Genomic DNA, 14,055 nt, shown 5'->3' with positions numbered 1-14,055 from the left:
CGGTAATGGCTGTGTTCTGCTGTCCTTTAGGAATCCAAGGAACTAGAAGGCAAACTGGAAAAACTGTGAAACAAACTGGGACAAATTCTTCTGAAAGTGCTGGTTCCCTCCGGTGTGGAGGACAGTACCTGTGCCGGCTGTCCTGGGGAGTCGGTCACTGTGGTTTCCTCTCGTCGGCCCAGCTCCAGCAGGCCCTTGGAGCGATGCCCGTTGAGCAGGTTCTCAGCGCTGCGGGCCGGGGACTGGGGACCCCCGGCGTGGGAGATGGAAGACGCCGCCAGGCTGTCCTCTATGTCCTGGTGCATGTCCACTCTGGTGGGCCACGACTGCCTGCAGGGGGAGGGGAGGAGAGACAGAGTTTAATATGCTGTATTAGTTCATTCTTTGGTTTTATTAGCACTTTGGCCGATAAAAGGCCTTTACTTTTAGTGTTATGTCCCTTTAGCAGGACATTTTCCCTTTATAGCACACTTACCCACACAGGGGTTCAACCTCTAATATTAACAGAGGATTTGCCGTCAACAGAGGCATTCATTTTCCCCCCTTTCCTAGCTTGCAATATTGATAAATGAGAACAGGAACTTGCAAAAGCATGTTCTTGTAAAGGACGACCCTGAATCCACAATGCAATGGCATAACCTGGTTAAAGTTTGCCTTGTGTGTAGAAGTGCAGGAAGTATGATATGTAGACTAGACTAGGCTTACCCATTTCAAATTGAAAATGAAAGCTGGTGGTGACTACTGGTGCCAAGAGATGCCAATATTGGTGTTTGACCGCTCGTAAACTATAGAAGTTCAAAATATGCTACCAGAGTTAAATTAATTTAATTTATACAATCAATTTGCAAGGCAGCAGAGAAGAGGTGAGAGGGGTTTTTCAATGACTTTAAAGATGCAGTATATAAGTTGTTAAGCACTGAAATATGTAAATGATGTCCTGACTTGAGGGGGATCAATAAATCAACCTCCTCAGTGAAACGCCTGCCATCACTGAACTCTGCTTTACCTCACAAAATTTAATTCAATCAAGTATTTTGCTGTTAAATAGGGCTCCATCTATCTAATCAACTCAACAGATGTAATTTTGGTCAACGGATATTTATGTCCATGCTGTGCTTTATATGGCGTTTGTCATCGTTTTATAGAGCTACTGCACAAAGGCCTCACTGTGTATCTGTTTTCATTGTTAGCTAAACCATGAACCTCTATTCAATGACACTGAGTAATGCACCAATTAAATGCAGTCTGCCTAGACCTGCAAAAAAGGAAAAATGGAGTTTGCAAAGCCGATTAGTCAGTTGCACAAGGGAGAGAGGCCTCTGAATGTCAGTCAGTATAAAAGCTGAATATCATTACAATTCAGCTTATGCTGGGAGATAGTGTCATCCTGTCTGCTAGTACAATAACTGGAAGTCTAGCAGCCAACAGATGTAAGAATACCCAGGAATAATATGAATAGGATTTTTGCCCGTCAGTGGTGTGTCTGTCACAATCAACAACAATAATTACTCATTATATATATAAACGTTTTTGTGTGATTTGAGACTATGTACAGCACTTCTATTGACAGAATAAACAAAGCATTCAATGACCTGCCTACTTGACCTCTAATGTTAAAAGCAACGCCCAAGGCAATCAGTTTCATCTTTGGATGATGTTTATTTACGCTAAAATGACCTATTCTAACATCAGGTGAAAATAAAAAAGATGCCATTTGAAGAGACGCCGGTCTTTGTTGTTTGTGCCGGTGAGCGAGCGGCTGAACTTGATTATACAGCTCGGCAAACAGTCTTCTGGAAGCTTTCTGTTGACAGGAAAGAGCTGAAAACAAACAGCGAGACGGAGCCGGTCCCTTGACGGAGCAGTTACAGTCAGAAAACAATTATTCCCATGGCAGGCAATAGGCATCCCCGTTAGCTCCACACACACACACAAGCAGGCGTCGGCACACACACCTGCACTCTCACTGACTTGAGTGCACGCTTGCATCGAAAGAATATGCATTCTGCATACATAGACGGGCAAACACACACACTAACTGAAATGCACAAACACAAACACAAACACAGCGGCTGCCTCTGGGTCTTTTGTGCTGCTATACTGCCATCCAATTTAAAGTCACAATGAAATGGAAAATAACTTTTTCACCTTGTTAGTTCATTTTCCATGCCATACACCTATTGAACAATAAATGGCAAAAAAAAAAATATTTTTTTTGTATTTTCATGTGCAATTATATCAAAAACCCATTACTTTTATTTCCTGGAAAACAGTGCCTCTTTAATGGTTACCCCATCGCGTACCAGGAGGCATACATAGAAATTCCAACGATAATGTCATCACAGATTTTTGAACAATCCCTCCCCTCCCATCAAATAGAACTGTGTTTCTCTCCCTAACTGATATCTCATTGCTTTACACTTTTGAACGATCCCTCCCCGTGTTATGTCCCGCCCCAATATCCTGATTCAAAAGGAAATACATCACATTAAGGAAGCGGCTCAAAATGCCATTTCATCATGACTAACTCATCTGGGCTTTCAACAACTTCTACTTCTATCATCTGCCTCATGTGCAGACTTTCAGCTCAAGTTCAGGTTCATTTATTTCTATAGTAATAAATCACAATCCTTCATCACAAGCATGTCTCAAAGGACTGTACAGAGAATGAGCCTACCTAGATCTAACTAACCAACAATCAATCACAAAACCAAATGATACAATACAGGAATAGTAACACAATAGGGATGGGAGATACTACTTCTATCTTGATGATCAAGTTTTAGGTATTTGGGCATGTGTGTGTGTGTGTGTGTGTGAGAAGACAGCCTGTGCAGATGAACAGGCCCTGGTATCTGGGTCAGTCTGAGCTAATTAGTGCAGGTCTCCTTTAAACACATTTGTCACTATCTCATATACAGGAAATCACACCACAGGAGGCTGGCGGGAGCAGAGAGAGGAGAGTGGAGGGAGTTTCTCTTCACCAGGCTTTCCTGCTACTGCTCCTCTACTCCTGTCTAGTCTCTCGCTTGTACTGAGAGAGCAAAGGGAAGGAGTTCTAGCCGAGCTGAGTAGCGCTGAGCCTTCTTGTCGACATCGACTCTTTTCTTTCTCACACACACCTCTTTAACCTCCTTTTCCAACACATGAGGAGTTACACCAGGAGCATTCTCTCTCTTTCTCTTCCTTCCTTCTTCTGCTCTGTCCTCCCTCCTATTGTAACACTACTACAGTGTGGAGGATGTTACACCAGGGCTCAATATCTTAAGGTTTTTCTATTGCAAATATGTCATTTTTTTTCTATTCTTATCTACCAGGGTATCATCAAACCAGGGATCTATACTGTATCATAAGACTTGGCTGCTGTACACTCCACTACTCATCTCTGCTCCTCTGATTTTTTTCCCTTCCAAACCTTTTTACTACAAAGACACTATAAACAATTTACCTTCAGGACAAATAAAGTCACTATCTATCTGACAAAACCTTCAAAAAGCCCTTTTTGGTGCAGCTTTATCTTGGTGAGCATCCTCGGGTTCAACATTGCAGTATGGCTTAGAAGCCCAAGCATGGAAAGTAGAAGTATATTGGCCGGGATTGATAACACAGCTGGCGAGTTAAAAGGGTGACAACAAAAATAGCTTGCTGTGCAGTATGAGGCAGCTGAACACAGGAAAGCTCTGGTCACAGTCTTTGACCCTGGCTGCCCTCTCCACCCCCATTGGAGATGCTCTGCTCCGGCCGGGGCTTGAGAAAAACCTCCGTAGGAAGTCTTTTTGTGCTTATCGCCATCGGCCTCCTCAATAAGGCTATATGAAGAGATGCTGAAATCTACCCAGCAAGCATTTTGACAGTCTGCAACGTGCAGGAGGTGGCCAAGTAGAACCCCTTATGTATGATGTGCAGGTTCAATGTTGAGCCAAAGGAGCACAGAATTTGAATTTTGGGAATTTGGGATATCAGAACAATATTCAGGTCCTGATTTCGTAAAACAATGCAGGTAGCACTTATAGACAACTATGACATCATCTCTACTTTCATTCTGGCGCTATATTTACACAGGTTTTCAACACTGGTGCAGGCTGTATAAACATCTATTCAACTTCAAAAAGCTTCTCTGGGTATGCTATGTACCTATTCTCTGTGTCTGTCCCTATGCACCATTGGAAAGTGCGATGAATCATGTTTGTGTTTCTTCCTGTACCTGAAATGAGAAGCACTTCCGACCTTAAAGTACTGTACTGTGTACTCTTCAACACGCCTCTGTCTTCTTCTTCTAACTTGCTGCCAAGAGACAGAGGAGTGTGCAGTGAGTCAGCTGAGGACTCGCACAGATTTTCCAGTGTAGACGCTGCACCTCTACTGCCTTGTACTCTCTTTTATTTGTTTTTTCCAAATCTATGTTCCTCTTCCTCTCTCTCTTTGCTACTCTTCCATATCCTATCATACCCCCACTGGAGAGAGGACTGTAGAATGAGTTACACCAGCGCTTTACCATCACAAGGCTAGTCCTAGTGAAAATTCCTCTAGTCCCCCACTCCTCCCTCTCATACACTCTTAATAGTATTTTAAGTGGAAGGAGAGACCTGAGATAGGAATGTTGAAGAGAGAGAAGTGTCAGGGCTCGTCCTTTTCCCACGCACTTCCTCATATTCCAAAGAATCTGCAGATTTCATAAAGCCACATTTTTAACTTTTAAGAACCCTTTAATGCTACCTGGAATTAAGACCAATTTAAAAATCAAATTAAAGAAACAAAGCTGGCCAAACCAGCCTATTTCCAATTGAGCATGGCAAATTAAAGTTTGGAAACTATAAAAAGGCAGCTTAAGAAAAAGGACAACAGTAAATCAATTGCTAAGGCACATTAAGTCCAAAAGTATTTAGTAAAGCAGATATAATTAGGGGGGAAAAAAACATGATTTGTATATTGTAAAACTAACAGTATTCAGTATTTATCTAAGAGCAGACATGCAGCAAAAAGAATCCTGCCATTGCATGGTGAAAAATAACACTTCTAATTGTAACAACTGTATTAAAACATTTAAATACTTTTAAGGCCTTAAAGTTAGATGATCTATTTTAAGGAGGGAATGTGTTGTTTTATAATCAGAGCCATCCTGCTGGAGACTCCTTACTCTCTTCCTTATTTGTTCCTCTCCTCTCTCGTTCTTCCTTTTATAACTGTACACCCTCCGACTCTCCGCTTCGTCCTTTTAAGAGGAATGACGTCGGCAAGGAAGCAAAGAGGAAAGACCTAGACAGCTAATAGTTCAAACAGTCTCCTCTCCTATCTCCTCTGCTCTGCTCTGCTCAGCTCTCTCTCCCCAAAGCCCAGTGGGCATTTCCCAGCAATGCAGACGAAGGCCCAGTGGACCCGGGGATGGAAATAAAGCCTTTCGAGATCCAGCCCAGTCTAAAGTGACTATGGCTGGGCTGGGCTGGGCTCTCCACAGCGAGGCCAGACAGGCTGCAGTGTGAAGCAGTGGAGCGAGATAGGTCAATTACCCGCTACTCAGCATACTATGACTCGGATGGTCATTATGATGATGGGAAGTGAAATTTCTTACTCTCACTGTTCACTAGCCCCCTAAAAGGAAGAGTGTCCGCATAGGCCGCAGCAGTACAACAAACACAGCGCGGTCGGGAACGGTAATGATAGGTTTTTAGTTCAAATACAAGTTCTAATGATGAGGGTTTGATTAATGTGCCGTGTGCATCTTGTTATTACTCTGACAGTGTTCATACAGGACTGTATTCAAAAAGTATGCAAAGGGATAATGGGAGTGTTGGTGCATGTGAAAGTGTGTGTCCTTGATATCTGTGCACTTCAGATTGTGTGTGTGTGTGTGCATGCGTTACTTTACCTGAACTGTGCCTTGATGTTGCTGGGGCTGGAGGAGCGAGTCTGGACCTCCTTCTCCTGTTTCTCCCTCAGGATCCTCTCTGCTAGCAGGTAGTAGGTAGCTGTGATGTGGTTGTATTTGTTGGTCTCCAGGGCTCTGAAACAATACATTTACATCAGTAATATATACAACCGGAATATGTAGGAAATAGAATTAAGGGCATATGGGAAAAGGGATATTGGGAATTAAGAACAAAAACAGGGCGTGCTCTGTTGTGGTTGTACTTGTCAAGAACAACACAAGACAAGTAATGAAAGTCCTCATTACTGTGTACCCGACACCCCAAAATTATATTAAAAAAAAATATGTGGCTATGATGTGGCTGTTGCTTGGTGGTTTCCAGGGAACAAGACAACTTTTGAATGTCACAATAACAATGTCCCCAACGCCACAGAACAAGAGAAATGTCATGTGCCTGTGATGTGGTTGTATTTGTTGGTCTCTAGAGCTGTCAAAAATCACAACACAAAAGAACTATGTCAAAACACCACAGAGGAAGTCAATTATTTCAGCAACATCGTGGAAGAAGCACTTTCCACATTGCATCATATGTGTTAAGTTGCATAGAGCAAAGTGAGGACAAGAGCAGACAGCACTGTAGCACAGGGTTAAGATTTATTAATCCTGGAGGGAAATGTAATTGTCGCAGCAGCAACAAACAAACTTGGGACACAGAAAACATGACAAAATGCTGTAATAAAAGCTAATAAGGATCTAAGAACGCTGTAATCACCCCAATCAATCACTTGACATATTGACATAAACACTTCCACAGCAATCACAACGAACGCTGCCCCCTCATACAAGTCAACATTTAGCATGATGAGCAATAAACAGAGATCCTTTGTCCTCCCTCCATATACTGTACAGTACATAAATCAAGAAAGAGGAACAGAAATAAAACAGGGACTCAAAGGAATTTAGTCTCTCACATCGAGATCCAGGCTAGTTAAAATATTTAGACTCAAAGGGGTGCTCAGCAGCAGTAGAACCACGCCGTCTTATGGGTCCCGACTTGCAATTTATCACACGGAGCCACAGAGGCGAAAGCGGAAACCCTGCAGCGTACTAAATGCCACAACACAACAGAGCAGGACCAACATGTCCCAACACCAGCAAGGTGGAATGAGAAGTTGGAGTCACATTGCATACTGATGTGTCAGACGACTGGTGCGGGTGTGTGTGGTTCCACCATACAAACAACACAACACTGTTATGTCATCTAATCATATGTGCCGTGTCTGACAAGACAAGCCTGTTTATCAGGTTGTTTATCAGGTTTATGAGACAAGCCCCGGGGTTGTAAAGTTTCAGCAGTCTAATTATCTAACTGCAATATTTACACTGGGAAAGCTATGAGCCTATATTCCAGAGGAACAATGTCACACCAGGCAAAATGAAACATGACAAAGAGTTAGACATCCTACCCTACTCAGCAAGCAAGGTTTAGCCTAGAGAAATATAAATATTCAAACTGTCCAAACATCTAATCTAACTAACCACATTATTATGGATCTGTGACATTGTAAACGTTGGTTCCTGATAGATGATTTGTCCTAAAGAAAAAAAAAGTTATTCACAGATCACAACTGTATCCAAGCAACACGTTCTTCCTCTCTCACCAATTGCTTATATAACACCTTTAATTAATACGCCTGTTACATTACCCCTATACACTTATATTTAATCTAATGTATTCTAACATGTCAACTTGTTCTCTACTGAAAAAACAAGGCAATAACACGGTATATAACCCAAGCCATTTGATATACTAATTAACACTCCTGACAGGCCCAGGTTATACTCTACTCCCATGCTTGATCATGACAGGCATACATTTCCCTGATTCAATTCAAGGTCTTCTGACATGTTACAAAGCTTTGCCCAGATAAAACACAATCTCTATAGCCTAGTAAGCAATCCCTATAGGTCTTTAAACATATACCAATATATCATCTTTAAGTGTGACGTCCTGACCTCTATGAGCCTGATGTAACCTGTGAACACTTGAGAGAGAACCACATTTCCCAGACTCCCTCAGCAGCCAGTGGGATTAGTGCTGAAGCTCTGCATATTAATGAACAAACTAATCAAATCCTCAGGACTGCTGCCAACAGCAGCATACACAGGAGGACTGTGTGCGTTTGTTTATGCACGGTGTACGTCCACCATGTGTGTTCTGTACAAGTTTGAGCTTTCATGTGCGTGTTTGTGCATGCAGGTACATGTTTTTACACTGCGTCTATAGAAAAGTTCATTTACAAAATACAGTATCCATTCTATATAGAATGTACAGTGTCAATTTGTCAACCAAACACTACCTTCCTTATCCACCTATCAAGCCTTAAACTTAACCATAACCACAACACTAGACATCTCCAATTGAGAGAACTAGCATGATGTCCAAGATATACGATTTTCTCAAGATAAAAAACTGCAAAATTATCTTGGGAGTAAAATCAAAAGCCAGTAAAATTTATAGAAAATGATTATAAAATAGCAAAATGGAAAGATGTACACTGGACAACAATGCTAGGGTGTTGTCTCCCATTATATATTTTTAATATGGAAATATAACAAAATATTTTAATGAAAAATAACTTAAGACAATGATGATGGCAGTGAAAACGATTATGCTTTTCTTATGCTTAGTTAATTATTACACAACCCTCCTGCATCTAGGTCTCTGCTGTATGATACTTCTGTTTATGAAGAGCAATCTGGTATGGCAGGAGTACAGAATGGAGTACAGCACAACTGTAGTAATACTACATTACGCAGACTATCGCACAACCAATTCATGTGTTTCACACATCCCATCAATCACTGATGCTCAGTGGGGGAGCCTGGCTCGTAAAAGCTGTGTGCTACAAATGTACAGTTTAGTTCTTTGCTATCATCCCATGAGATTATGCACACATGATCACAGCATCTATGGATGAAGCGCACACACACACATACCCGCAGGCATACAAGCACACACAAAAACAATCCCCATTAGATGTAGACATAGGATGTGATATTTTGTAGCGCTGTAGCCCTGACAGGGGGAGGAGGATCAACAAAGACAACAAATGTGCAAATGGAGAGCTTCAACACTCAGAGCTGTGTGTGTGTGCTTCTCTCTATCAGCACCACAGGTGTTCCTATACAGACAGAGGATGAAGGTGAACTGTGAAACAAAGGCTGACAGGAACAAGTGTGAACTTTGAAATCAACAGCTGTTCTCTCTTTTTCCCTTCAATGTTCTCTCAAGCAACTCCATTTCCTTTTCTCACCCCGTGGTAGCACACCAGGACTTTCTTATAGCTGCGGGGTAGAAAATAAGAGTTTCTTTAAGTTAAATGTCTGTCAGCGTGCTTCAGGCACACAGTTAATCTTATATGTGGGCCATGCAATATGGCTCAGCAGTGAAGTGAGACAGAAACAGGCAGACTGGCTTGTTATGAAGGCACAATATTAAAAGGGGACAATGTGGATTTGCCAGTGTCCTCTGATTGCTATCAATGTAATTGCATGCGTCTGCAGGGAGGCTACGGGTGAGTCTAGTTATTTATTGATCAAAGTATGTGTGTGTGCTCGGGTGACTGTGTACATACACTCGCTGACCAGTTTTCCATAAAACATAAAAGAGCTGTCACATGTTTGTTAAGCAGAACCTGCATCCCCTGTTCTTAATCTGATTTACGCTGTTTTGTGACTTTCAATTCACGTGCAACTTTTAGATTATGGCTCGGTTCAGGTTTTCAGTCCCCTAGTATGATGTACTGAATGATGTTTCTTTATGTGTGTGTGAGTGTGTGATCAGTAACTACTTACTCCACTATGGCCTCGCGGTCTGCGATGTCTCCCAGCACCATGCGCTGGATGATGCTGTTGTGTTCCTCCTCCGACAGGTTCTTGTGGGAGACCAGTGGTGTGTTGTACTTGGTGGCCGGGGACGGGTCGACCCCCTGCAGCCAAGCGTGGCCCTCGATCTCCTCCAGGGACGCCCGCCGCTTGGGATCCCGCTGAAGCATACGGTCTATCAGACTGGAGACAGGAGGACAGGGGACGGACAGGGAGGGAAGGGGAAGAAGAGGGCGAGAGGGAAGAAGAGAAAGAGGGCATATTGGAAAGAAAAAGAAAAACAAGCAAAATTTGTTAGCCATGATGTTCCTGGAATGAGTAATGTTTTTGTTTTTCTGTATGTCCTAATACTTAAAGCTACACCAGGCAACTTTGCACGTTGGTGGCTCCAAATGCCAGAGAGAGGTAGCTCTTTCAAATATTTTAACTTCAATACCCAGAAGTCATATAATGTGGCATCATGCACACAGCGCGCTCATGTTTACCGATCCGGCTGGTCTGTGATTCTTTATACCAAAGAGACGAGAGAGGTAAAAGATGTAGCCTAACATTGTAACAGCTTTCTCAGGACAGAACGCTCGCTCACTGCTGTTTCGAAATTCCACCATTATATTTTGTTTCGGCACTGGGCCATTTGTCAATGTTCACTCTCCCCGGGCCATCAGGCAATCTTTACTATCAAACCCTGAGACAAACAAAAGAAACTCTGCTGATGTGATGGTGGCCAACCAGTAAGTTAGGACAGAAAAGTTCACTACTGCTTAAGATTTGGGAGACATCAGCTGTCCACAGCCAATCAGAGTTGTGATTCTTGTTTCCCTATCAAAGTGAAAAGTACAATTCCATGTAAAAGTATTCTGGCCACCACAACCAAAACAAACAAGAAGTTGATCACAGCTCTCCGAGAAGTCCTGGTGCTTTACAGTCTCTACATGGAAAATAACAGAAATGAAATGATGCATGGAGAATGACTGGATTGTTAGAGTTGATCTGTTTGAGTGAGTGTTCACTGGTAGGATAGCTAGCTAGCTAACTAACATTAAATGTAATAAGAGAAAAACAAAGTTGTTGCATGCAACTTAAATATACATGTTGTATTTTACTTGTAAAAAGCTACACACCTGTATGTGAATGGGTTCATCTTTAACTTAAGTATTCAGGAATTTATTACATACAATTTGTTCATTTACTGCCAAAATCTGACAGCTGCACAAGACCAGTTTGACGGTACGACTGAGACAATCATGACTTCCACAATATAAAGAGGCCAAGTTGATGGTGGTATGTACATAAAACAGCAATAAAGCGTTAACTCCTTGGCCACGTTCCCATCAGAGTTGCCCAAAAACTTGCTCAGTGTACCGCTACCTTAAGGAGCATCAATATTATCAACTATGAAATAAAAGCAAAGAACAATATACAGTGACAGATGGTACAAGACATTCGCTTTGACAGGACTGAGGATGTGGAATCACAGCTGGTCAGCCGGCAGCTTAAATCCACCCGCAAATGACACCGTTGAAAGCAGAGATTGCAATTTAATAGGATTAAATGGAAAGTGAAATCTGGTGAGAAGGCTAAAATTAATACTGCAAAAAAAGCATCACGCATCTAAAAGTAAGCCATCTTTGAAATAGTGCCTTGCATAATAAGCCAGACAAGTAAGGCATAAAATCCCAAGGTTTATGTTTAGTTTATTTGCACAAATGACAAAATAATAAAAAAGGGAGAGAAAAAAGAAACTGTGTGGGTGTGACAAAGAAACTGTAAAGACATCTTACCCCAAAAGAAAAACTTCTTCATAAAGAGATTAAATAGTTAGGCTTATAGTCTCTTTTGGCTAGCAGAACCCGGCCTGATGAGGCCTTCATAAAAAAAAGAATGTAGGCTTTGTCTGCTGTAAACTACCAGTCTGCTCTACAGGTCACAAGCTGACTTTTACCTTGGTCCCCACATGGTATGGTACTAGTATTTTTTAACAGGAACGGGTCCTGAGGCGAGACTGAATTTTACTCAGTTTGGGTCCCAGGCTGAAAAGAATTTTAAGACCTCCTGCTCTACCGACACTGGGCTTTTGACAGCTGCACATAAACACACCCATCCATCCACCCACACATTCACACACAATTCTATAGGAGAGATTGGAGGCTGAGAAAGTCCTGTAACCAAGCCAGTGCATTTCAGCTCATCTTGGTTCTACTGAATTCATTTTTCCCCCAACTCTTTCCAATCCGTCAGTGTGTGAGTGAGAGAGAGAGAGAGAGAGCGAGAGAGAGAGCGAGAGAGAGAGAGAGCGAGAGAGAGAGCGAGAGAGAGAGAGAGAGAGAGAGAGAGAGAGAGAGAGAGAGAGAGAGAGAGAGAGAGAGCAAACCATGGGATGCAGGTTCCCCTGAGCCCCCTTGGCTACAGGCTAACAGGCTGGGCAGAGCAGAGCTAGGCTGTCAGTCAGTCATGCTGGGGATTAGCCAGAGCTAGCCAGGCTCCCTATGGACCACAACCAGCAGGAGCAGTAACAGCAGGAGTAGTAGAGGATAGACACAGGCAGCAGGGCAGGCCTGTCTATCTCCACTCTGCCGGCACACTGATAAGAAACATACACTGCTGTGTCGGTTAACAACCACATGTACACACAGTCAGGCATTTATATATATAGACATGCACTTGTGCATACACAAGCACGCACACATATATATGCATGCACACACCGGCACCCAGAACACATTACACAGTGACACAGTGAGGGGAATAAGTGAGATTTTTACTGCCTCACAGGACAAAATGACCATAATATATCTGTGGGGGGTTAATAGAGTTGTTGATAAATACAAGTGACTCAACCATTACTTCGCTGAGGTGTCTGGCTTTCAAAACTCACTTTCCGGAACGTACTCTTCATAAAGAGATTTAATATCTAAGCTTATAGTTTTGGTATAACCAATTCTTGCAATTCCTACTGTTCCTACAGAGAAGTGGTTGTCAACCTGGGGGTCGCAAGATAGTATCATTGCAAGATGATTTATGGGATAGGGGGAAAAAAATATTTGTACAATACAAATGTATTATCATGTCTATTTTTTCAGATTTTTCTCTGATTTTTACTTTTTTCCTGTGAAATAGTGAATAGTTTTTAGCCTCTAGGTCTCTTCTCATACTCAAATGAAACAACCTGAAAAAGGAAAATCATTCTTTGGTTGAATTGGCCACCGCTCTGCATTAGGGCTGGGCGATATATCGATATTATATCGATATCGTGATATGAGACTAGATATCGTCTTAGATTTTGGATATCGTAATATGGCATAAGTGTTGTCTTTTCCTGGTTTTAAAGGCTGCATTACAATAAAGTGATGTAATTTTCTGAACTTACCAGACTGTTCTAAAACAGGGAAGGAAACCCTGTCTTTGCATTTTATTTTGGTCACAGCCTTGTTTTAATGAAAGTGCTTGTGACATCTCACATGTGGCTTTGACTTACAACTGAACATTTAGCCTACTTCGTAGAAAATACCGAGATATATATCGTGTATCGCCATTCAGCCTAAAAATACCGAGATATGATTTTTGGTCCATATTGCCCAGCCTTACTCTGCATATGCTGCCTGTGATGTGGGTTGCTAGTAGGCACGGCTCCGTTTTAGGGGTCATAAGCCAAAAGGTTGAGAATCGCTGCTGTTGAAATCATAGGTTGCTTTGTGACTGACAGTCCAAAAAACACATGCATCTGTACGCATGTAGGAATGTGTCTGTCACACATACGGACACACTACATATGACAAGCAACACATCTCCCACTGGGATACAGCGCTATACAAAAGAGCATCGCTATAGCATGCCTTTCTCAAGCTCCTGCATGTGGGTCTTATACCAACACCATCATTCCCTACGGATGGCTGTCTTAGAGTCCTATCACTCCATCTCTCTCTTGGTTTTCTCTAGGGACCTACACAGAAGAGGCTCCAGTACATTTACAGTACCTCTAGACAGACAAGGCAGGCTCCTGCTCTTACATCTTCTCCCACTACAGGATACGCTCACACTATAACAGCTAGTCCACACATTCACAGAGGGAGGTGTGTGTCCCCTATGCGTGCAGCGTGTGAGAGATCCCACCAACCCACCGACCAGAGATAGTGTAAGCGTGTGAAAGGGACAGAGGGAGAAGAATTTAGATCAAAAGAAATGTGGGTATTATTAGCATTCCTCTAGATTCCAGCAATGAGAAGTCTGCAGCACAAAAACAACCGACTTCAACATAGACCGACATGCTGGCCTTCCACCTAGCAGGATACACAGCACATCCT

At 42.4% G+C, this 14,055-nt stretch overlaps 1 protein-coding gene across 2 annotated transcripts in view; it reads right to left on the bottom strand.

The window, feature by feature from the left end:
• The window catches only part of snrka (SNF related kinase a), a 52,082-nt gene that overhangs the window by 5,007 nt on the left and 33,020 nt on the right, over positions 1–14,055 (bottom strand). For both annotated transcript variants that reach the window (XM_071544298.1, XM_071544299.1), the window contains exons 4-6: positions 9,725–9,937; positions 5,867–6,001; positions 129–330 (exon numbers count right to left, since the gene is read on the bottom strand). In XM_071544298.1, the coding sequence (XP_071400399.1) occupies positions 129–330; positions 5,867–6,001; positions 9,725–9,937 (550 nt within the window). The remainder of the gene's footprint in view (positions 1–128; positions 331–5,866; positions 6,002–9,724; positions 9,938–14,055) is intronic.

This window comes from Centroberyx affinis, unplaced genomic scaffold, assembly GCF_046629955.1.
Source record: "Centroberyx affinis isolate AG114_WGS23_722 - 3 ecotype Tasmania unplaced genomic scaffold, CSIRO-AGI_Caff_v1 ptg004514l_1, whole genome shotgun sequence".
In the NCBI taxonomy this organism is placed as follows: Eukaryota; Metazoa; Chordata; class Actinopteri; order Beryciformes; family Berycidae; genus Centroberyx; species Centroberyx affinis.
This window is presented reverse-complemented; position numbering and strand designations above follow the sequence as displayed.